Source organism: Emys orbicularis, chromosome 7, assembly GCF_028017835.1.
Source record: "Emys orbicularis isolate rEmyOrb1 chromosome 7, rEmyOrb1.hap1, whole genome shotgun sequence".
In the NCBI taxonomy this organism is placed as follows: domain Eukaryota; kingdom Metazoa; phylum Chordata; order Testudines; family Emydidae; genus Emys; species Emys orbicularis.
In genome coordinates, this window is record NC_088689.1 from 52475729 (window position 1) to 52501096 (window position 25368).

At 39.1% G+C, this 25368-nt stretch overlaps 1 protein-coding gene across 4 annotated transcripts in view; it reads left to right on the forward strand.

The window, feature by feature from the left end:
• CCSER2 (coiled-coil serine rich protein 2) overlaps window positions 1-25368 on the forward strand; it is a 110708-nt gene that overhangs the window by 64725 nt on the left and 20615 nt on the right. For all 4 annotated transcript variants that reach the window (XM_065408287.1, XM_065408288.1, XM_065408289.1 and 1 more), the window contains exons 6-8: window positions 7362-7445; window positions 9994-10080; window positions 13910-14008. In XM_065408287.1, coding sequence (XP_065264359.1) covers window positions 7362-7445; window positions 9994-10080; window positions 13910-14008 — 270 coding nt within the window. The remainder of the gene's footprint in view (window positions 1-7361; window positions 7446-9993; window positions 10081-13909; window positions 14009-25368) is intronic.

A 25368-nucleotide genomic window follows, 5' to 3' on the forward strand; every position in this document is an offset into this window, starting at 1 on the left:
CATAAGGAAATCACTATCCTACGGGGGATAGGAAAAACATGCAGTATGAGCAAGTTATTCCATAACTGTCAACTCTGGATCTGCTTGCACCTTCCTACAAAAGATCTGGTATTGCCTACTGTCAGAAACAGAATACAGGACTAGAGGGACCACAGAAATTGCCATACTAGATCAGACCAATATTCTTATAAGTTGGCTAAATAGGAAAAAAGACAAATTCAGCAATGCAGTTTGACCTGCTAAGGTTTGCTCACTTAAATTTAACTGAGTTACTAAGTTCATAGAGAACTTTGCACAAGTTTTGACACCAAGACAATGTAACACACTAAATATGGACTTTTCTGTTCTTTTAACAACTGCAAATCACTGGGACAGGGATTTTTAAATCTATTATAGCTTCTGAAATGAAAGTATGGTGTGAAAAACCTACTCATGCTCCCAAAAGAAGAAAAAGGTATGTCCTATTGTCACAGGAACATCTACTTTATGCTGGAGCGCCTCCTCCTGGCTGTGTTTTGGGATTAGCTTTTTTAGTCTGACACCTTCTTTTTACGGTTTCTTGGCCCCTTGTCTCATACTCTCGGTCTGCAGCCCTCGCTTGCTTTTCAGGAGCTGCATGTGTTCTCGCCACTGAAGAAGTGGCCCAGCCAAGGCTCAGCCCTCTGGCCAAGTCACAAGAGTCTTTCCCTTCCAGAATACTATCCATGTCTTCCTTACAGTCCCGGGCAGTCCTTAAATCAGCAGCCTTGGCTGGGCCACTTCTTCAGTGGCGAGAACACATGGTCTCAAACAGCCTCTAAATTAATTGCCCAAATTGTACCACTCACTCAATGGCTGGTAGGGGAACCCAGGCCTGCCCTCTACTCTGAGTTACAGTCCAGGGCCCCATCTCCAGAAGCAAGGGTCCGGGCAACCACAAACCTTCCTGCTGCTCCCCTCAGCTACTTCCTACTTGCCTATCCCAGGCTCGTATTCTCCACCCTTCTAGCTAAACCCCTTTCCTCTGGATCTGCTAGACAAACTCCTCCGTTTGGGTCCAAATCCCCCTCTCTCCCTTGTCCGAGGGAAAGTGACTACAGCCCTTTTCCCTGCAGCCCCCTTTCTACTACCAGCTCCCTGGCCTTATAGAAGCCCTGCCTGTTCCTGCAAAGGGGAGCTCCCCCGGATTAGGGCTTTCCTCTCAGCCTAAATGTCCTGTTTGCAGCCTAACAGGTTAATTGGCCCATCTGGCCTACATTAACCCCTTCTGGGCGAGTGTGGGAAGCATACACCATCACATCTATGTATATACATTAGATCATAACAGACTAGTAGCAGCAGCTAATTTCATCTTAAATATAGTATTGTATTAATTTAATGCCTTGGTTTCTTCTCTAACAACCAATTGTGGTCTAGCCAAATACCCTTATTTTAAAACAAGTTTAAGTATTTTAATTATAAAAATAAAATTCCATAAAGAAACATTGGTGTACTCTGCTAAGGATACACCTCTGGATTCAGAACTTCCAATTTTTAAAATCCTCATTTCAACAAGAAGTTTTTAAAGTCACTTTTCTGGGATACCAGTACTAATTACCCCACAGCATTTCACCCAGTGTGAGTTAGTCTGTGACCTCACAGATGCTGATTGAACAATGTGGGATAACACTGCACTGTGTAAAATGAAATTCTGACTTGCCAAAAGAGTCATGTCTTTTTCAGCTTCACTGGAAAACATACGAAGAATTCAATATAGGCCATATGGACAAAGGATGGAATTGGTAAGGGGGACTTGAGCCCATCACCGTGACAGGTCAAAGAGAGACCCACATACGGAGATGTACCTAGGCCCCTTTATTGTCTTAATTCAGCCCTATCTCTAGTCATGCCGTTATCCGTATCGTGAACCCACAAAATGTGCTTTCCTTAGATACGACTTCTATATTTTCACTTACATGGAAGTCCTTGCTGCTCTTCATTTTTTCCAATGACTTTTTTGAACTTTTGCTTGTAATACTGTTTATAACACTTCCTTATTAAATCTCTTGTCTTATGAAAATATTCATGTTTAGTTTTTTCACAATCTAGGCATTCACAAGTAAGTGGTATGGCAGTTTTAAAGCAGGATGATAGATCAGAGCAGAAGAAAAGTTGGGTGGTTTTTTTGGTTTGAAATGACAGCATAGTCATGATTTGTGTGTCTTTGGAAAAATTTCTTCAGAGACAAAGGAATCTTTTAGATAAATTATTCAATTGAGAAGTTGGGAAGATTGCAAAGTAGGAGCATGCTGTTGATTTACAAGTCAGTGATAGAAGCACAAAGGTTTAGTGTTTGTGTCAATCTGCATTTCTAGTCTAGAATGTTTTGCTGTAGTTAGTGTGAGATTCAAATATCTAGGAAGATCAAAATTAACGGAACTCTGTTTCTCTCTGGAGGTTTTTTTGATCTGTATGTTGATTTCTCTTCACCGCATGATGAGAGCCTTGAACATTCTAAGCAATGGCAGTATGAAACTGAAACTGGTTTCTACAGCTTATGCACTGGAAAATAGAATGGGGGTTGGTGAGGATCCATAGGGGAGACCAGGCATGTCTTGTGGAGCTACCATATCCTTCACAAGAGGAGTAGGAGGAAAGGCTCTTGTTCCAATGCAGAAATGCTGCACTTTTTTTTTTTTTTTTTCTGTTCATGAGATGCCCAAAGCTCCTTTGTGATGCTGCTCAATTCTGGCAAAGATAATTATTTCTGTTCTGAGTTTGGGTTTTTTTAACTGACACATGTTTATTTTCTAAAGGTTAATTTTATTTCAGGATTGGGGTGAATGTAGTTAAGGATTGCTGTATTTGTAATGGCTGTTTTTGTCTCTCCTGCAGACTGTGGCAAGAGACTTTTCTTTCCCCACTCCAGGGGGGGAGGGGGAAGCTAGCTTCAGCGTTTTTGAATGGGCCTTTGTTTTCTTCTGTTCCAACATAATTGATGCCTATCCATCGTCTACACCAGAGTTTCTCAAACTGGGGTCCGCAGATGGTACTCCAGGGGGTCCGCAGGCCCCACTGATCAACTCCTCCCCTTCCCTCCCAGCACCTCCTGCACGCCGGGGAACAGCTGTTCAGTGGTATGCAGGAGGTGTTGCTGGGAGGGAGGGGGAAGACGGAGGAAGTGGTGCACTCAGGGCAGGGGGTAGAAAAAGGCAGGGGAGGGGTGGGATGGGGCGGGAAGAGGTGGGGTGGGGCGGGGCCTTAGGGGAAGGAGTGGAGAGGGGGCGGGGTCTGGGGCTGAGTTGGGGGCTTGAAGGTCTGCGAAAAATTGTAAATCAAAATGGGGGTCCTCGGGTTGCTAAAGTTTGAGAACTACTGATATACACCATTACACGTGGGACTGGGCTAGGCTTCAGATTTTTCAGGTGGATATGTTGGGGCAATTCCAAATTTAAGACTATCAAAAATGTGAAAATGTTAAGAAATCTTCAGGTAAACACAGCTGTAGAAGTGCAAACATTTAGAGTTTTACAAGGGATAAATGTTCAAATAAACGAGAGGACTGGGAGCTATAAGCCCCCAGCCACTGGAGGATTTTGTAGTACTTTGTATACGATAACTAATTGGCAGAACAACAGTAATTAATTGGGAAAACATGTAGCAAATTATTAATCATGACACCCCTTCAAGGTAAGTAATTATCCCCATTTTATGGATGGAGGAAACTAAGAAAGGTTTGGATTGGATTAAAAGTGATTGGATTAAAGCTACAGAGCCAGGGTTAGAATGGCTAAATTCCTTGCGCTATGTGTATGAAAGTAAAATGGTCTTGTGGATTACTTGTTATCAAGCTGCCCTCCTTTGTAGCCGGGCACTGTGCTGATTGGTCAGTTCTAGAGCCAGTATGGCTGCAGGTGGCTTGCTGGAAAGGAGCTTGCAGCAAGCTCATAGCCTTCAGCAGCAAACCTGAGCAACACTCCTCACAGCTGTGAATTTGTCTGGGTTGCTCTCAAATTAAGGGAACGGTAGTTAAGTTTTTCATGGACCTCGAAGTAGATAGTCTAGTGGTAATGAAAAATGAGGCAAACCATCAACTCCAATAGTTGACTTATTTTCAAGGCTGTCTTCACAAGGAAAACTGAGATTAACTAATATTTTTGGCCCACCACAGACTTCACAGAACCTCAGAGGCTGGCTCTCTAGATAAAACCTACTGTATGTTGTTTTAGTTAAACTAGTAAATTGGGTAAGGAGAGGTATTCTTGATGTTAGTTTTTAAAACCATAGGATACTTCAGAATTTGTTAGAAAATAGCACCATGGAAATCAGTAATTGAAACTTGTATACTACATTCACTTTTCATGTTAGTGAGTCCAATATTTTTTGATAATTCTCTCCCATGTTAAATAATTGCTACTTTGGGTAGTATCAGAGCATATCAACTTCATTGCTGATTGCACACAACATAACTTCTGTTTTCTGCTATTTGAAGGCAATATTTTATAATTGGACTGTGTTAGAAATTACAGTTTATATTGGACCGTCCATATACTGTATACTGAAAAGACTTAAAATAAGCAAACAAATAACTTTAGAAAATTAGCTGTTGTATAAGATGCAAAAGGGAAAATGGGTTTGAGCCCTATTTTTAGTACTTTATGCTGTATAAAGGAGATCTGAAATTTATTTTAAAAGAATCTATCAGAAATAACAGTAATATGAAATCTTGCTTTTATTCAGAAGTATTGCTTTTTTATTGTTGCATGTCAGCAACAGACTTAAAACCCCCTAGTTTGAGCTATGAAGCCTACTCCTAACAAATGTAAGAGTGTGGTACTTTGGACTAGTTAGATCCACAAAATGCTACTGGCTATTCCACTTCTCTCTTAACTGTTGGATATGAGAATTCAGGTGTGCTGTTAGTGGTAGGTTGTTTGTATGGAAACTTAGAGGGTTGTTATGAGAAAATATGCAACCCGGGAGTGGCGCAGAGATTTTTACCTTCATTCACTGGTTAATATGCATGAAAGATCACAGTACAGATAGCATTAATAACAAAGGAAGCCAAAAGACTAAAACAATTGTTTTAAAATATTTTATTCTCAAATACATTATGAAACATTTTTCATGAAAGCGTTCTATATAAACAGTATAAGTATCTTTATTCAGTTCTGCTTGACCTTTGGTGTTGTGAGAAACATATAGATGTGGGTTTTGTTGGTGTGTTTTTACTGTTAGCTTTTAAGGTGTTAATGGATGAGGTTGTTATTTGGGTTAGGGATTCTCATTAGTGGTGACTCATCCAATATGCCCATATGAGCATATTGCACATGTTACTGGCAAGCTGCGCAGAAGGAACAAGCAGCAGCTGGTGAAGTGAATGGCACTCTATATGCCTTGTGATGCTTAAGCTAAATTACAGTCTCCACCAAGTGGTCAAAAGCCTTCAGTAGGAAAAGCTGAAATGAAATTTGACCCTGTTGAGAATCAATAGTCAGATGGTAAAAAGAGCAGAAGATTGGGCATTGTAAGGAGCAGGGTTGTATCTTGCGAGTGTAAATTCAGTTTAAACTTTATTATAGCAAAACCATTTTTTACAAAAAATATGTGGTAATTTCTACACCGTTTTTAAGGATGCTGAGGGTTGTGATGTATGGCTGTTGCTGCCAGTGGATACTGGCAAATGGAGAAGCAAACATGTAAAGGGGAATCTCATTAAAATACTTTACCAGTTCAAACTACATTGCAATTTCTTCCATATAACTTTTTTGATATTTTTTATAAAAAGCATCTGCAGATCTCTTCATTCAGTGGCAAGAGCTCTGTGTAATTTAATTGTAAAATTCTATGGGAAGTAATTCACATGGATTAGGGGGCAAAACATGCATATCCATAGTAATTATTTTAGTAAGATCCATTAGGTTTTTTAATCAGTCTGTGGCTATAGAGGCACATTTGCACTCATGGAATCTAGTAGTGTGACTAGAACTCTTTGTTTTGCCTGGTTACAAGCAGATTGAAGGATAACCTGGCAAATTACAGTTTTCCAAATGCTACCTGAGGCACGTGGGGAGCACTGAGCAAATCTTGAGAAACAAACAGGATCACTCTTCATCCTTCCAAGTGACCGGGATAGCAACTACAAATAATCCCCTTCCCTTTCCGAAGCTAGTGAGCTAGGCAGAAAGAGAACCCTTTATCTCCATAGCACGGGAGCAGGAGTGAAGCCTTGAAGAACCTTAAAATAATGTATTGCATTGTAACATTTGTGTTGTGGTGGTGCGTAGTGATTTGAGGCAACATGTGAAACATTGTAACACAAATGTGGTAACGTGACATGAGAATCTCTCTCCAATGATTTTGTCTGATTTATTCTTTGACATAACTGGCTTTTCAAGACTGAGTATCACTGGTACAGAGCATTTCACATTATCAGATGTTTGTCATGGCTGTTTAAATGTTTTGCAGTTGTACTGGCTGTGCTTAATTTCAGAATGCAGTGCTAAAAATGTGCTCTTTCACACATTTTTAAAAAAAAATAAGGTCTGATAGTTGTGGATTCATTCTCTATTAGTCAATCTATTAAGAAGCAAAAATATTTTTGAGTTTAAGAAATAATCCCTAGTTGAGGTAAGAACTGTTTTAGTATAATTTAGGGGTGAGTCACATTTTAATATTGGTCAGACATGTTATATTTTTTCCTAATTATTGCAACTCTTAAATGGAGACAGATGCATAGGATTCTGAAAAGTGAAACATTGCAAATGTAGCCTCGTTTTCAATAACGACGTACACTAGTTCAGGGCTCTTTGGTCTACCACTCCACTGTGTCCCTCTCACTAATTATTTTTCTGGACAGGTATTTGGAACCGTTGGGGGACAGGTTTCTTGTTCTGAGTTATAACACATGTATGTGGTTCGCTGTTAATATTAAGGGAGATGTTTTGACAAACCATTCTTCTATAAGGCACAGATTGTAAGTGAAGAAATGGTACCAGCTAAACATTACAATAGTAAATATAAGTACAGTGTCACAGCATTAAAAATACATTTTGTTCCAGAACTGCATAATTGCAATTTATTTGGCTTTGTAAGAATCGTGGAAATGCAATGCAAATAGTGGTACAAGAAGAGCAAGGAAGAATGTCATGAAAATGTGATCTAAAAAAGCATGTTAGGGGTTTCACTGATTTTTATAAAGCTTGTTTTAGTTTTGAAATGTTGTTCTTGATTCTTATTCATTGCAGACTTCCTAAGTGGTATTGAAAAAGTTAATCTCAACTCTTTTAATATAATAGCAAAGCTCACAATTTTTATACTTTGGTGTCTGAAACTGACTTTAGGAAATAGCTATTCAACCAACAAACGGAATGGGCCTTCATTCCTTTCCTTTTCTCTGGCAGAATGATGAGAATGTCTGTCTTCAGGACATCCCACTCTCAATACCATCAAGCCCAGAACCACAGGATGTTGAGCCTATATATAAGGTAAATTGACATTGATTGTATTGCAGAATAGCATAACTTTGTTTTTATCAGTATTGCACATAATTGTAAAGTTAGCACTTCCAGATCAAATAAGCCAGTATAAAGCTGAGGTGAGAAACATTTCTTATATTTACAATGGTCCTATCAGTTCAGTGAAATAATACATTCTTTGACATTGTAATAAATTACCCCTTTTTAGTTTTTTAATGCCTAAGCCACAAATGGACAAATTATAATCTAACATATGGCAATATATCTTGAAAATAATGTACACAGTATATTTTTTTTAGCATTTCTTGTGTAGTATTTTGTTTTGTTGTTCCTACATTTCAAAACAAACAAACCCCAAAAGCTGCTGACCTGTTTTTATACCATCTAAAGTTTGTTCAAGTAAAATGGCCTGTTTGAATCTTTAAAACAGTGTGCAAATTGACACACAAGTTAATTATTGAAAAAAATATGCCTTTTCATATTTGCAGTGGACATGTTACAATAATGGCATGTGAAGTTCTTGGTTTTAATTTTATAGATGTTCTTTATCCTAAATATTTGCTGATCTATATGTCCCATAATTTTCACAGAAAGGAGCCAGTCCTTAGAACCTATGACAATTTACACCACCAGAGGATCTTCCCCAAATATGGCCCTCTCTCTACTTCTCCACAAGCATTTTAATGAGTGCTAAATTGTAGTCTCATTGCTAAGCTTTCATTACTTCTGTAAAATAGTGTTCTATTTTATTTTGAAGTATGACCACAGTGTAATTAAAGTATTTATCTATGAATTTTATGTTTACAATTCTTTTTTGTTCACTTATCCACCAATTTGCAAAGTTCTAGAACTTGCAGTGGGGTCTTCCAGTCATAAGTGTAGGTGTTTCTGCAGGAAGAACTTTGGAAACACAATAAAATTAAGGATGTGAGTTGATTGCAATAGATATTTAAAAGGAACACTGACAAAGTTGAGTGGCCCAAAAGAGAACTGGTTTTCCTTTTCCATTTGGGTTGATCTGGTATGTGTTTTGGGTGCTGCTTTATAAAAGAATATTTTATACTGTTGTCCATCTCTGTAGTATGAGAGTATGTTTCACTTAAAATTGATATAAGATCCATCAGTGTCTACAGGCAGCAGCTGCAAGAAACTGATAGTATAGGATTTAAAAAAAAAATGGACCAGAAATAAGAAACAAATAAAATTAGAGGACTATTTCTTAGATTTGGCTATCTACTGGAAAGGACCTGCATTTTAGAAACTAGTCCTGTAGCTGGCTGCACAGATGGACTCTTGCTCCTTTGTGGAGTTCTATTTTAGTCAGTAGGGATCCACATGGATGCAAGGAGACACCTACACAAGCCACCAGCAAGACTGGGACCTAAGATACTTATGTTTCAGGCACTCTGTGCAATATAATTGTATTTCTGCTGCTTGTACTGTGGTCATCTTTTGAGCTAGTTACGCTGCTTGTACTATCTCAGGTCTTTCAGAAATGTAGTCTTGAAACATGAATAATTTCTTTTTCTAGGAATTATTGCCTTCTGTTTTCAAAACCAAACCAGATTTAATTGACATTCAGTTCTTGTGATTTTTAAATAATCTTCTTTTAATGGGTAGCTGTGTGTTGTTTGCATTACCATAAGATATCTTTGAGTCTAAGTGTTTCATCCTAACACAGCAGATAAAAGCAGTCTTTACTAAACTGAAATCATATTCAAATATTAACTGAAAATATGGCCCCACAATGCCTTGTGTAGCTGAACAGCGTGATTAATTCACTGATAAATACTTAAAAATACCACAGAAAGGAAAAGATGTTAAGAAAACTCAATAATTTCATAGCTGTCAAGGTTAAAAATCCTTGAAAACTTTGCATAAACATTTTTCTCTTTAAGTCTTATGTCTCCTGTTTGATCTATGTTAAAATTCAGCTCAACAGGACTTTCTGCCCAGTGCAAGAAATAGTTATCCTTGTTTGTTAATTTTTTTATAAAATGTGATTTATTTTGTTGTTTTCATTCTGTTCTATTAGTCTACTTTCATGTGATAATTTTCAAATTGCAATTCACACAAATTATAGTATTGCTACTTATTGTTAGATAAACAGGGTTATAAATATGCAGTAATTCTCAGTGTTGAGTTTTTTTCTCAATAGCATATGTAATTTTGAAAGATCCTAAAGCCATTGTGAATAAAAAGGAGCTTAAAATACTTTTATTGGAACTAGCGTACATTAAAAATTTAACAGGAGACAGTGTGTTTGCTCAACCCTGTGTCTTGGAATAAAGACGTTCAGTTCAGACAAGTTTCCCCACTGTTTTTAGCTGTATGTTCAGCTTATGTACATATACCCTATGTCAGCATGTGGACAATGAGATAAAAGCAGAGCCTAACATATTTTAGGAGGAATTCATCGTGATTAATGCATATTTTCCTGCTGGTGCTTCAGCAGCATTTGATTTACTATATCCTGGGGAGATGTTAAATTAGATAGTTGTCTACCCCCCTGTAGAAAACTTCATGTTGCCTATTTTTCTATTACTTCATATGTCAGACTGAAGATCTGCTAAATGAGATCAGGCAGCTTAAAGAAGATCTGAAGAAAAAAGATGAAACAATCAAACGATTAGAGCACCAGCTTGTAAGTATAACTATGCATTTTGCTAATTAAAACATTTTAATAATAGACATGTATGCATTGCAGAGCATATATTTGTATAGTAATTCTCCTGAAGACTTTTCAGTGGGCTAGATTTTTGACTTCAACATTTATACTTTCAGGATCACAAAGATGTTGTTTATTAAGGCTGTGAGTCGGTCACGGAGGTCACGGAAGTAACAGATTCTGTGACTTTCCATGACTTCTGCAGTGGCTGGTGCTGGCTCAGGGGCTGCCCGAGCCGGGCAACCCCTGGGCCAGCAGCAGAGGTTTGAGTATGTGGGAAGGGGGCTCAGGGCTAGGGGCAGAGAGTTGGCGCTTACCTCGGGGCGGGGGGCCCCCCTGCTCCTGCTGGCATGGCCCCCCTGCAGCTCCTAGGTGGCGGAGAGGTGGGAGGTCTCCGTGCTGTCTGCGCCAGCAGGCCCTGCCCCTGCAGCTCTCATTGGCTGAGGCAGCTGGCGCTTGTGGCGGGAGCATTGGAGCCGCTGACCCTGGCCCCTGCCTCCGCTGACCCTTGCCCCTGCCTCCGCCACCTAGGAGCTGCAGGGATGCAGAGCTGGGTAGGAAGCCCCTGCTAGCCCTGCCAATCCCTCCTCCCCCAGCACCAGCGGGGGTCCCTAGCCACGTGCCGCAGCCCGGCTCCCACCTCCCCGAGCACCAGCGAGGGTCTCGGGCCCCAGCATTCACGATGCCCCCGGACTGTCCCCCGAGCACCTGTGGCCCTCCGCCCAAGTTTTAGTCAGGGTGGGTATTTTTAGTAAAAGTCATGGACAGGTCATGGGCCTGTGAATTTTTGTTTATGGCCTGTGATCTGTCCATGACTTTTACTAATAATACCAGTGACTAAAACGTAGCCTTATTTATTATTTATGGCTTGGTGCAGGTGGAGGATAAACAGGATGGTAATGGATGATAACCCTGATTAATAACACACAGCTTAAATAAAGAAATGATTGGCCAAGTAATTGTTAAATAATTTTTCAACTAATATTGGAATTGAAAAGTGCCTCACTAAACTAACAAGAGTATTTGTTATATGCATGATTGAAGTTACAGAAAGTGAATATAGCTGTAACTGTTCTCTGAGGCTTTTTTAAAGCAATGAACAGGTGTAACAGTAAAATGAAAAATTATGTTCTTTCCCCACATAGATTTACTAAAGTGCATATTAAGACAACCACTAATTTTTAATCTTAGGCTATCAGTGCAGTTAATGGCTCCTAAGTAGGCAGTAAATACAGCCTTGTTCATGATTTTAAAAAAATCCCAGCTCCCTAGTAAAAGTTCAGTACATCTATTTTTTTTTCTTTTACTGCTGTTCTGGGGTAAATCTGGCCTTGCCTGTCACTGCAGCACAGATTGCCAGGTTATAGCAATTATCTTGTTTTACACAGCTCTGATTGTTGGGCGGTGAGGGGGGATCCCTATAGGTTTGGATGCTATTTGCTTAAATAATTAGGTAAATAATCAGCTGTTTGATCCCCTGATGAGCCTGGTTGATTTGACGTTTTTGACCAGTGCAGCTATACTTTAATAAGGGGTGGGAAGTCTTTCAAGAGAGGATGGAAGCTTGGCTTGTTGAGAACTTTTTTTTGAAGAGACTTCTGTGATGTGAGTAAAAAGTGAGTGAACCTCTGTCCACTCTTCAAATCCTCCATGTTCACGCAATCAAAACACTTGCCTTGACTGAGTATAATGAGGAAGATTTTATATTAATCATCACTTTCAGCTATTGTTTTCGTAAGAGAAAATTAATTCTCATTAACAGTGATCGTTCAGATCATGGATGCGTTAAGGTTGACATTGGATGTCAAATTAAAAGTTTATTTAGGGCTTCATAATTTTCCGTACAAATTGCACAGCAGAAAGCTCTGTAATCTGGCTTTATTTTTTCTATCATGGGTGGAGATGTATAAGCATTTGTCTTGTCAACCAGTGGAAGATTTTTAGCATCCCTCCCCCGTGTAAAAAACAAAAAAAAATCTAGCTAGGCACTGATCCACCTACCACACCCTTATAAAAAAAAGATTAACAGAATTTAATATGGGGAAACAAAGTTTTTTAGAGATGTTTTTATAGAACCCTATAGAATTTGATGGAGAATAACATCCTTTATATTTTTAACTATCATATAAATGCAATTCCCTGTTGAGATAAAGTTAAAGTAAGGAGCGTGTGTGTGTTTACCACAGCATCATGTATTTCATATGTGTAAAGTATGAGTTTTTCCAAGCAAGTACTGATAAAATTTATACTACACTATCGCATATTCTGTACGTTCCTTATATTTCAGAGGAACTTTTTTAGATATGTTGGAGGCTTTTAAAATTGTATCAGACTATTTGTCTTATTCCTTCACCTGCAAAATCAGGCCCCTTAGTTACAATAAGAACAAAACTTCAGGCCGCCGAGGGAGAAAAATGACTAATAACATTACAGAAACCTAACACATACTGTAGCGTTTCTGAATATATAAATATTACAACTTTGAGGTTTGATATCATGAAACTTCACAGGGCTACATAGAAATACTTTACTTTCAGATGGTATAAAGCTCCCATTTCTAGCCACTAAGGATTTCAAGGTATTTGATCTTAAACTTGTCACCAGCCTTGTCCTCGAAGATGAGATATTAAGAACATGTCATTTTGGAGAAGGATTCTCCTTTTGAAGAGAAGGAAGAAATAATTCTATAGCAGGTTAATTGGAGGGAGGCAAGAAATTATGGCTGTTTAAAGACTTTCACAGGTTTATAACGTTAGACTAAGTCCCAAGGGGGGAGATTGGTGGGCTGAGGGAAAAGGAAGTGGTCAAAGGTGCATGATGCATTGATTTATCATATGGCTCTGCAATTTTTCACATGGATACTATCTCCATCTCTGTTTGCAAATATGTGTGTGTACCTAAACACATTGAAACTGGCCTGGCCTGTATACGTGGAATGTATTCACTTTCTTTCTCTGAAAGGGAAATGAAAAGTTAATTTTTTATTTTTATTTTTTCACTTTAAATCATAGAATTCCAGGTAATACTATAACAAAGAAACAAATTAATAAAATTAAAAAAAAAAAAATCAGTCTTACTTACAGTTGGTAGACCTTCAAATTGTATCTACCTTCTTGCTGAGTTGTATACCTAGTTGTTACAGCAACTGACAAACTTTGGAATGTAGAAAGGAACTGTATTCTAAAGAAGAACAGCACTTGTGATCATAATTATTTGAAGATGCACTGAATATAGTAATGTAGGGCTTATCTTCATGGGGAAGTTAGTACGGAGTAAGCTAGGGTGTGAATTTTAAAGTGCACTAACTATTCCACACTAACACTCCATGTAGACTATAAAAGTACCTTTGTGCAGTTTTGCTTAGTACAATAGCAACTGAGCTAGTAGAAGCTTGTACTAAGCTGTACCACACCCAGGCACTTTCAGTGCTCTGTAAGACTGTCTACACAACGTGTTAATGCGGAATAGTTAGTGTACTTTAAATTCACAGTCTAGCTTACTCTGTATTAACTCCCCTGTGTAGACAGGCCTTTAGAAATTTAAGTGAACATAACCCACTCCCCCACCTAAAACCTGAACATCAATTCTAAATTATTTAAAAGCATTCTTTGGGAAAAGATTCAGTCGTGTAGGACTTTAAATACAAGTTCCCCAGCTAAAATCATTACATCACTTGGCAATATACCACATAATGGTTGAACATTAAACTTGCGTCTTATTACCAAAATACCATTCACATTTTGTGTTTCATTGTAAAAAATGTGTAATACATTCATTGTTTTCTTTTCTTTGATGGGGGGCTAAGGCCACTAGGTGTAACTGTCACAAAGATGGCCAAAAACCTAAAGGGACGATGTGCACATATGCTGACAAATTCACACAAACCTCCTGCAGGAGAAGTTCTGTGAGTAACACTTACCATTCTCCCTCTCAAGTAAGATTTTGTGTGTTTCATTCTCTGATTCATTCTTATTTTATACCGCTCCATCATGTGACTCTGGTCTGCTCTAAAGATTTCCCATGCTGTGTAAGACTGATTATTGCATTTTTATATCCTTGTAATTCTGCAGAAGGTATTTGACATTCTTTTCAGAGTTCAGTCTCCAATCATGTTTTTTCTTTCTTTCTCCTTATTTGGGCCTTATTTTAGAGCATGTGTTTACTAATGAATAAATAAAATGAGGCAATAATAGAAAATACGTCTTTTTAATTTTAATCACAATTTAATTCTGTTGGGCCAAGGCTGTATCTCTGATCACTCATTAAAACACTTTTTAAAACAGAATGTTTATAGTACAAGATACTCTCATTTGATCGAGTTTCTTTGTGGTAAATTTCAGTGTCTCTGTGCTCACTTGTCCTGACAAAAAGTAGCAATGTGTTGACCTGAACTTAATTCATGAATGTAACAGAAGTTGTCCTCTTTCTCATTTATTCCACTAGAGCAGTGGTTCCCAAACTTTAACAACCTGTGAACCCCTTTCACTAAAATGTCAGGTCTCATGAACCCCCTCCTAAAAATGAATATTTCCAGGAATTTTCTCCTTTATCTGAGTATAAATTATAAAAGCATTGATCTTGGAAATATAAAAATTGTTTTTATGATGCTTATTACACATTATTTATTATTTATCATTACAATATTTTTATTACATTACGAAAATGGTAACACTCTTCCAAGATCTCACTTTCGTATCTTGTATCACTTTGAATAAGCCTGTTATAAGACAAGGCTCCTATGTTTCATCAAGGAGTATCAGATGTGAAACAGCATGAAGGTATTTAAGAAGCCAACTCAGAGTTCCTCCTACACAAGCATTCAGGTCTTGAGCAGTCCAGGCAAACAACGCATGCTAAAACAAAGCTTAAACTTGTTCTTCTTAATAATTTTAAAAACAATACTAGCCGCCTATTTAATTTTAAAAACGGCAAAAAATATCCACCTTCCTTGTCATTGCTTATAAGGAGTCTTGAAGTTTTAATCTCCTCAGTGTGATAGATATGCTTGCTTTGATCTGCTTAGCTCTTGGAAGTTCAGGGGCTCCGTGCTGCTGGCCCCGTGCTGCCCAGGGTCCCCCTGTAACATTTTTGTGAACCCCCAGGGGTTCACGAACCCCAGTTTGGGAACCACTGCACTAGAGAGTTTAGCATCATGGGTTTTCAAATATTTAAAGGGTGGAGGTTATGGTACTAGAGAGACAATCTTCCCTCCCATGTGCAATTGCATGGATGAACCTTCTCTCACATTTCCAACTGCATTATATTTTTGAGGCAGCTATACCAATAATTTTAGGAGTGTACTTAATGTTGTATTCTGCCATCTTAACACCCAGAAATGAGGAGCTAGCAGCACTATGTGACCAGCTAGCGCTGTAAGCTGCCAGCAAATGACCCAAGGACAGGTTTGTCAATCACTGCTCTAGATAGTTCTAGTAATTTTCTTAAATGGCTCAATAACCATTACTCCGCTTTCATTCTGACACCAGTGTATACAGCTTAGACACGAATCACTTTTACGTTTGTAAAAGTTGTTGGGAGAATTTGATGTAAGATTACCAAAAAAAAAAAAGTTTCTAGTTTTGAGAATTGCCAATTTAGTTTCCCACTACTGGGACAGAAACAACACCAATGTGCAAGCTGAGAAGCCTCTAGCAAGCAGTGTCTGGGGCTACGTTCACCATCCCTCTTCTTCCTTGCTTTAAGTACTGAGGATAGAAAAGAGAGTGTAACCTTTCACTTCCTTCTGACTTTTTCACTACTTGAAGCATCAATAACCTTGATGTTCCACTTACTGGGTGTGTCATATTTCTGTCCCTTTGGGAATTTGTTTTTTGGAAATGTCTAGTTTGTATTTAGGTTGGAGTACAGCCCTCTTGTATGGCTTCATTTTTCCATGTTTCAATTTTGTTAGGTTGATTACTTTTATCTTGTGTGTTTTCATTGTCTGTGGCCATTGGCATGGATAAAGTACCTAAGAGAGGCTGGCTTCAAGCCTTGCACTTCTTGCAGTGACACAATTTCCATTACAAATGTCCATGTTTGAGGCATTTATTTGACACATTAGGAAAAATCAAAAATTCTCAGGCCACCTATGAATCTCCTGACCTCTTCACTCCTTTGGTCAGGATGAAATCCACTCCTTTACAGTGCCAGAGCACAGCTGCCATAGCAGCCAGGGGAAACATACTCTTGTATCGCAGACTTGAGTATGTGGGATTTTTCCTACTGTCGTAGTGCCTTGTGGCTTCATGCACCTCTGTGACACCATTTTTCAGAGTATGTCTGAGTCCTATGCAGTGTTGACTAAAGAAGGTGTACTGTGCCCATCGTGATAGTATGGATACCTTAGCATGTCCTCATAGAGACAATCAAAGTTAGTGATTTATATTCCTGATGGTTGTTCCTTTCTATAACTATGCTTTCTCAGGTCACTTTGAGATTTTCAGGTGTGGCAGATGAAGGATGACCATCCCTTAGAAGTAGTTCCCTTCTCACTTATTTTCCTATCTGAAGTAATGTTCAGTGAGGCCTCAGGACTGGTCTGAGGTCTTCACGGAGACAATCCAATTATTCAGGATTGTGGATTCTATAGGATTAGTTTCTGTCTTGCAGGGCTATTTTCCCTCTGATTTGATCCAATCACTTTGATGATAGTTACCCGAGCCATTATGATGGTGCCCAACCTTGCTAGCTCACTCAGGTAGTAATCTAGTGTGGGTTCAACCCAGTGTCACTGACAGATGATTATCTCTTGGACTGGGATCAAAAGTTCACCTACATGTTCTCTCCAATTCTGGTGCTCCCAAAAGATATTGGTAATTCAGGCAGATTGAAAGTAAGATTCTGTTGCTAGCTGTGGCCTGAGTTCAGCACTTGTGGTTCCAGCATTACTTCCTGAGAGTTAGAGAACCAAATGTCCCAATTCCTAGTATACTGGATCTCTTGATCCCATTGTGGTCATTTTGAGCAGGCCACTACACTTGGAACAGTCAAAGCTGTCTTTGAGTTTTGTCAGGCTCTACTTGGGTGTCATGTCTGCCCATCTTTGCATCAGACTGTGGAAAGCAATCTTCATTCACCCTATGATAACTAAGTTTTCTGAAAGGGTAGCTCCATGATATTTCCTCTGATGCATACAGTACTTCTCATATGGGATCTGAATCTGAACTTTGTCAGACTGTTTTCTTGATGACCGTATTCCTCATGCTCCTATCACAACCACAAGTTAGTGATTTATAGTCCTCATGGTTGTTCCTTTCTATACCATGTCCATAAAAATTTTAGTCCTGAGTGCTCACTCCTAATTCCTTTCTAAAGTAGTCTGTGATCGCACTCCCATAATTAGCCTGCTTGTAAATTGTGCCAAGTCTAGTTCACTTGAAGGGAGATCAAGCTCTAGTACTGAATCTATGCATAAGTTCTCTAGACATTTTTATGATCTCTCTGCTCAAGGGTGTCCAAATGTATTGGTTTATATTTATATGGTTGTTGGTACCTGGTGGGCATTCAGTCACCTGGAGGTATCTGAGCACACTCGGCTAAGTCTGAGGCAGCTTCTACAATATGCATGTGCACTGTGTCCATCACTGAAATATGCAATGGGCTATGTACACACTTTTGCAACGCTATACTCTTGCTTTGGGCTGTACATTAGATACCCAATTCAGAGGAGCAATCTTGCAGTAACTTTTAATTAATACTTTTCAGACCTTCCTCTTGGCAGTTCATAACTTCTTGTTAATCTCCAAAAAAGGAGAAACTGTATGGGTAATTCACAAAAAAAGAAAGTTACTTGCTATGTGGCTGTTGATCATCTATAAGGATCAACAATTCCATGCTATGTCAGGGTCTCTCCTATGAAAATTTCTGAATCAGTGGAAGAAACTGCAGGAGGACCATGCTCCTTAAAAATTTGGACCCAGGGGAGAGGGTGGAGGGTGAGTGGTCCAGTGGACACTGTTATCTAGAAGGATCCAAGCTCTTGCACCAGAAGCTCATTTATTCCAAGAGTGGGGATCCATATTGACAATCATTTCAAAGAGCCCCACTCCTATAGGAAATAACCATTTTCAATGGTCCTACAAATCAGATGTCTTAATATAATCTTGCAGGTAAAGAATCTATAATCTAATGATTTTGAAAAACAAATAAAAATGAGTTATGTATACTTTTTGTTTGATTTGATGCATGTTTAGTAGGAACATTGATGAGACTTTAATAGCACAGACAAATCAGTGAAATAGTATCAGAGTTGGCTCAGACACTGTATATATATGTCCTTAATCAATATGAATGAATGCATATTAGGGTGAAATGCAATGGTTTCTCCTTTATAACAACATCTCCACAATTAACTGCTGGGCCTAGAACTGCATTTATAGTCTAATTTTCACCTATTGCCTAAATTAAACTCTAAAGGTAATATTAGTGTTCAGGATCTGAGGAGTGAGCCCAGAAGCCAAGGGAAATGTTGTGTAATACTCTGTGTTTTAAAGACAGGCTGTCAACTTGAACTTCTTGGAATTTTTTTTAAAATTCAAGTTTTAATCAAATATGAATTAAATAGGATGTCCTATCTTTTAAAGAATATTTCTCTCTAGACATAAAATAATAAAAAATAGTATAAGTTTGAGCTCCCCTCTTGATATTTATAAGGATCTTAACAGGAAGAGGAAAAACTGACCAAGGGAAAAAATGAAAATGACTATTCACAAAGTGTTGTCAAATATTCAAAGTAAAGCAGAAAAAGTTTTCTTGCTAACTTTCAGTGTTTGTAATCTTGCTGTTACTTGTAACTATTGGGTAGAAAACTTTTAGACAGAAATGTGTTTTTTCCCCCCACAACATCGTATCCCTCTGATGTACACAATTATACGTTTTGATGATGACACTGCCTGTCTTTCTCTATAATGAGACAGAATCGGCACAATGATTATACGGTGGACTATGGCACTTCTGATAAGAGAGGTGTTAACCTTGGTGTCCTGGCCAAATTCCAGTTTGGGTAATTACGTTCTGTCTACCTATATTCTCTGAAATTTCAGTTGATGGGGTTCGTCACTTTGTCTTGATGTATTGCTTAACAACACACAACAGCACTACATAGGATACATTCTACAGTCTGTCATGGAGAATTTTGCATTTCAGTTGTGGGTGAAGTGGTTCCTATGAATGACTTTTCCTTCTGAAGGAAAGGCTCTTTAAAACTGAAAGATATTAACCAAGTGGAACTCTGTGTTGTCAAAGAGGGCGTGAAGAAAGATGTGACTAGATCTTGGCAATAATGGGCTGATGTGGCTGCCCCTGGGGCCAGCTGCTCAGGTGCCTTGCAGCCAGCTGCACAGGCTGCTGCAGCTGCAGAGGTCACGGAAAGTCACAGAATCCGTGTCTTCCGCGACTTCGGTGACAGAATCGCAGCCTTAATTACAGCAATTGGAAGTGAAGAGAGCAAGTACCTTGTGGTCCTTGGTGAGATGGATGGTCTCCAGCAAAAGTTTCACAGATGATTCATGATTCTTGGGCCACATTATGGGTGCCACTCTGTTAAAATATTAACTAGCAATAGCACAGCACCCTGTGGCTTTTGGTTTGTAATTGGAAAACACTGAACAAATTTTGCCTTTTAGTTTAATTTTCTGATGTATATAATGAATGAAAAGGCGAAGCAGGAAAAAAAACCCTGATTTAACTAATACTAAATACTTTTTGTACTAAATTTGTCTACATATATTGATGGCCTGGTTATCAGTCCAAAACTAAGTAATTTGATATCCTCTGGTTGATGAATACCTTGTTACGGTTATCCTGTATAGCTTTGATTTTCAAGGGAGCCTAGGGGAGTTAAGCACCATTTGGTTATTGTGAAAATCAGCCTATGGTCCTTATGCACCATTCACATGTATTTTCCACTTTACCTGTAATTTTCTTGTTTTTGTGACTCAAATTCTAATTCCTAACAAAGTTGGTTTTTAAATTTAGGTTTTTTGGGAATCTATGTAGGCCTATCTTAGCTTAGCAATAAAATGTTCTTTACCTTCTATGTTTGTCCTTGGAACCAAGTAGGAGACAGATAAGCTGTACAAATAGACATGGCCACAGTAAGCACTAGGGCACTATTTCATTGAAATTTAATTTGTTTTTTTGACCCCTCATTTTAGATAAGTCAGTTCAAAATAAATGTTCTCAATCCATTTCCTCCTCCTCCCCTCATATTGTAACCCAAGTACAAAACCCATATTTTTAAAGCTTGTGTTTTATTGCATTGGAATGATTTGCTAAACAGTGACTGTATCGAGCTACAATGCAAAACTTTTTTAGCTTGATTTCACGGTGACAGCAATTTTATAATCCCTCTGTTAATATGAATATGTTTGTGTACTCTCTTGCATGGCTTAGTAGAATTATAAATAAAGAAGTATTGGTATGAAATCACAATTGAGCTGGAACCAAATTATATAAAATATCACTTGCAAAAGAAAGAGACAATAAGCTGTATTTTCATGATGGAGGGATACAATAAAAGGAAATGGCATTAGAGACCATAATAAAATATCTTTTCTCACCACAAAACAGTGTAGTTTTTTAATAACTTCTTTTGCTTTATTAACTTTCATATTCAGCCTTAAATAATAGCCTTAAATACATGATTCTTGCTTCCTGGAATTCAAATTCAGTACTGCTAAACCTGGTATTAATTGTGAAATGTGAATATTTACCAAATCCCGTTTTTTCAAATGGACTGTATTTTGCAGAACAGAGTGAAATTTGAATATCCTGTAGCAAAAGCATAATTCTACTGGACACTTTAATTCTCAGCTCCTTAATGTTGTCAAATACGAAGGTCAGAGAGCTCCTTCTGCCAGTGTACGTTGATTTTTAGAATTGTAATACTGATTTATAAATCCTGGCAACTCTGGTAGTCGTGTTACAACAGCTCCTATAGAGTAAGTATTAATCTGAAATCATAACCACAGTCCCTAGCAATATTTTAGGAAATAGAACTTAAATATCAAACACTTAATTAATGTAGAGGTTCTCAAAGTGTAGGTGTAAGAATGAAATAATAAAAGGGATAAATAAAAGAATAAACTATACTAGCAGTGGTGGTGATGCTGCAGTTCCCTGTTTTAAAGTATAACAGAATTCTGATTTAGCAGTTCCTTGTTAAATAACTTTGTTTTACATTGTCTTCGGTAACTACGTTAAGATGGTTTATACTTCAGTGCACTCCATCCTTCTGCTTTTTTGTTGTTTTGTTTTGTTTTGTTTTTGTAAGTGGATGTGTGCTCTGATTAAACAAACTCCTTTTAAAAAAGTGGTGACCATTACCATGGCCATTTCACTGTAGCATATCTGTTTCCATTAGCATGTTAGGGATCATCACTGTTTGTGCCAGGCTTATTCACTCAAGATCTCTGCTAAAAGACACTTTCCGAAAGCAAATTTAGTTCTTCTGTTTTCTAAGCCAAGTGCACAAACAATTTCAAGCTTTGTAGTTTTAGATTTATTATTTTCACCTCTAACTCATTCATAAGGCATAGAGACTTGGAATAATTTTTTCTTTAAAGTAGTTAAGGTAGTTTAAAAAGCAGTTAGCGTGCCTGCCTGGTCACTTTCATGATTTTTATTACACATACTTTGCATTCATGGTATATAGGGTACTGATTATATAGCATATTATATTATGAATGTAGGCCCCCATTGGCGCAGTAGACCATAATTGCTTAGAGAGAACCATTACTATCTGTATTATATCGATAATCCATGAATAAAGCCTTCCACATCTTCACTGATGCAGTAGATCATGATAGCTCCATAAGGAGTCACTATGATCTACTGTATCTTATCCACTTGTTCCATTAATCTTTATCTTTTAAAGCTATCATTTAAGTAGTAAAACAAAACCCCTAGATAAACTACTACCGTATATACTCGATCATAAGCCGGTTCATTTATAAGCTGATCCCTCCAAGATGGATAAGTAAAAATTGAAAATTTTTATGTCCTGTTCATAAACCGACCCTATAATTCAGGGGTCAGCAAACTTTGGCTCCCGGGCCATGAGGATAAGCCGCTGGTGGGCCGAGATGGTTTGTTTACCTCAAGCGTCCACAGGCACGGAGGTAAACCTAAGTAAACAAAGTGTCCCGGCGTGCCAGCTGCTTACCCTGGTGGGCCGGGACAGTAACTTGGGGGGGGGGGGGAGAAGCTGGGGGTCAGGGGAGTAACCCTTGTGACCACCCCCCACATGACCCCACCCCTAGCCCAGGACCCCCACACTCTCCCCATCCCATCCCTTCCCACCTTATCTGGAGAGGATGTCTCCGGCCTGGCTGGAGCTGCTCTGGCAGGCTGGGCAGCGCGGCCACAGCCTGCTCCGGCGGACCAGACCGGGTGGCGTAGCCGTAGCTTGTTCCAGCAGGTTGGGCCGCAGCGTGCTCCGGCACCCGGGCGGTGCGGCCACAGCCTGCTCTGGGGGGCAGGGCAAAGTGGCACGGCTGCAGCCTGCCAGCCCCGGAGCTGCAGCTGCTTCGGAGGCGGTGGGGGGGAGAGCAGCGTGTCCAGAAGCGGAGAGACTCTGGCCCCGCCTCTTCCCTTCTGTCTCTGCTGGCTGTGCTGCCTCTCCTTGCTCCCTCTGTTGGGGGAGGGGCAGTGTCCCACCTCTCCTTCTCTATACCTGTTCATAAGCCGACCCCCTTCTCTGGTGCTTCCCTTTTTTTACTAAAAAAATTTGGCTTATGAACAAGTATATATGGTAATTCATAGGAAGTTGTTTAATATTAAGGGCTTGATGTTAATGCACAAGATAGCAGAAGCCTAGCTTCCAATATATTTCTGTCTTCAAATTGCTGCAACATGCCTAGATCTTGCAGCAGATGTGATATATAATGTAAGATCACTGGCTGTTATGAATCTCGGCGCATCTAGGCACAACAAAGGAAAGTTATATTTTTAGTCTTGTGTATGTTTGAAGACTTTTATTTTTGATGTTAGCTACCACAATTAAAAACTGTGATTGGGGTAATGGCCAATAACTTCAATGTAGTTTGATCTCTGGTTATTGAAGATACATGGGCTGCTCCCTGCCCTGGTATAATTTCAGGATAGTTCATAACTTCAAAAAACTATCAGGGGAGGTTACCACTGGAGGTATGAAATCTCCTTACCTACCATTTATTTTACAACAATAATGAAAAAAATATATATTTTACATGCCTTAGGGAAGTGGGCAAGTAGAATTTTGCAAGGCTGGTTTATAATGAACTTCGTGCTTGGGAGTCAGGGCAAGGTAACTCTCTGTTGAAAGTAGCAATAGGTATTCAGTCCCTCAGAACAAATATAAAATTTAATTTTACAGTTTGTTTACCTTTTTAAAAAAGTGTTCAACACTTGACTTATGAAAGTTCAAACTTGCTAGAAATACTTTGATTAAATATATTGGTCTTTAACCATTGCATGCATTGATTCAAGACACTGGGCTTACTGTCTTTAATATTAAACAGATACAGAATTTGTAAAGCCTATTCTTTGTCATTTTTAAAATCTGTTGATGACAAAATTTTTGACTTGTATTTATGAGGACAGTTGTAAGTACTTCCTAAGAAACAGAAAAATTAAATTGGCTAATGATACAATCTGTGCACGATTATCACTCCTGGGTCTCAGCTCCTTGGCATAAGACTGATGGAAGGAACTCTTCTAGCTCTCAAGTATTTTTTTTCTATCCTGAAGCAGTAAATGGGGAAGAATAGAAGCTACTTCCCCAACTTGCAGCCATGTGCCTCCCTCTTCCAAGAATAAATTCACCCTTCTAAACTTTTCCATCAGTTCCTTGTTGATTCTTGCTGGCAAATAAAGTCTTGATAGGAACAAGCACAACATTGGCTATTGCTCCAATTCTCCTCTAGATCCTAGCTGAGGTATCCTATCCTTTATCTGTTCCAACTTTGCCTTCTAGTCAGGTCTGGTTCAGATTTCTACATCTCCTGAAGTCTTTGAATTAGTTTTCTCAGCATATCTCTGCAATATCTTGGTGCCTGCTGTTTGGGTTGGCATCTGGATCTTTTCAGGAGGGACACTTTGGTATAATTTAAGGTAGCCTTAAAGCTGAGTGTATTGGTACTTGCTCTGCTGCTTTGGCACTGAAGTTCTGTTTTGTAGCTCAGCATATGTCTTAATTCAGTGCTTATCTTTATGCTCAACATTGGTTTCTCTGGTTGTCTGGTATTTCCCTTGTTCATCACTTCCTTGTACTTTTATTAGTTATGCTGTCCAAAGAAGATTGATGACTACTCAGCAGTTTCAAATCTTGTTCGTGAATCAGAACAATGTTTATAACAGAATCATGTATGTTGCGTGTCTGCCTCTGATTCAGTTGCAATGTGCAGGAGTGCCCAGTGCATGTGCAGATGTCATCCCCAGCACTTCAAAAATGTGGAGAGTCCTTCAAGCCCTCCTTAGGCAATTCATGGAGCCCACTGTAACTGTAGTCCAAGGCCATCCTGGAGTGCTTTGAAGGATAAACTCTCAAAGCTAAAGGCCACCCAGCACCATGATGTAATGCCAGTGCTACCTGTATCAGTGCAGGCTCTGCCTCCTTGCTAAGCTAAGAAGGGAGGCTGCCCCCTGAAGCATCCTGCATTTCCACCAAGCAGGTGCTCCTGGATGTTTGGCACTGATTATTATATGAGGTAGGAGACACATAGGGGTCAGTTGGTCCCTGTTATTCTTGAAGGCCCTGATTCCAGGCAGTCCCATATTGGTACATCTGTATTTCCCCTCCTGTATTCATGTGCTTGAAACAGAGATGGGGATATGGATATTGCTATATCCTTGGAAATTAGAGTCAATAACTCCTGGTCCTTTGTGAGATTACCACACAATAGAAGTTCCTAAGTATTCTTCTTGCCCTGTATTAGCAGGCGTATGTTCTCTTGGAGCACTCAAGTACTTTTTTTGCTCTGAGGCTCATTACTGAGACTTGGCACTCCTGTGCAGGAAGTTCTGCCCTTGACATCTTTACACCGACACCTCTTGCTCAAGAGGCTCTGACACAGCCAGTATCCATGCTGCATAAAGCTTCCTTAAGACGCTCTGGTCCTCATCCCTACCCCATCAGCTATTCCGGCCCCTTGAGTGAGGAAAGGCTAAGCATCAGGGTGGTGACTAAAATTTGAGTGTGCATGAGCTCCAGGACTCTGCAGACGCCAAGTGAATGTTCACGTGGAAGAGTCACAGAAGTGACTCTGCAAGAGAGGATCCTAA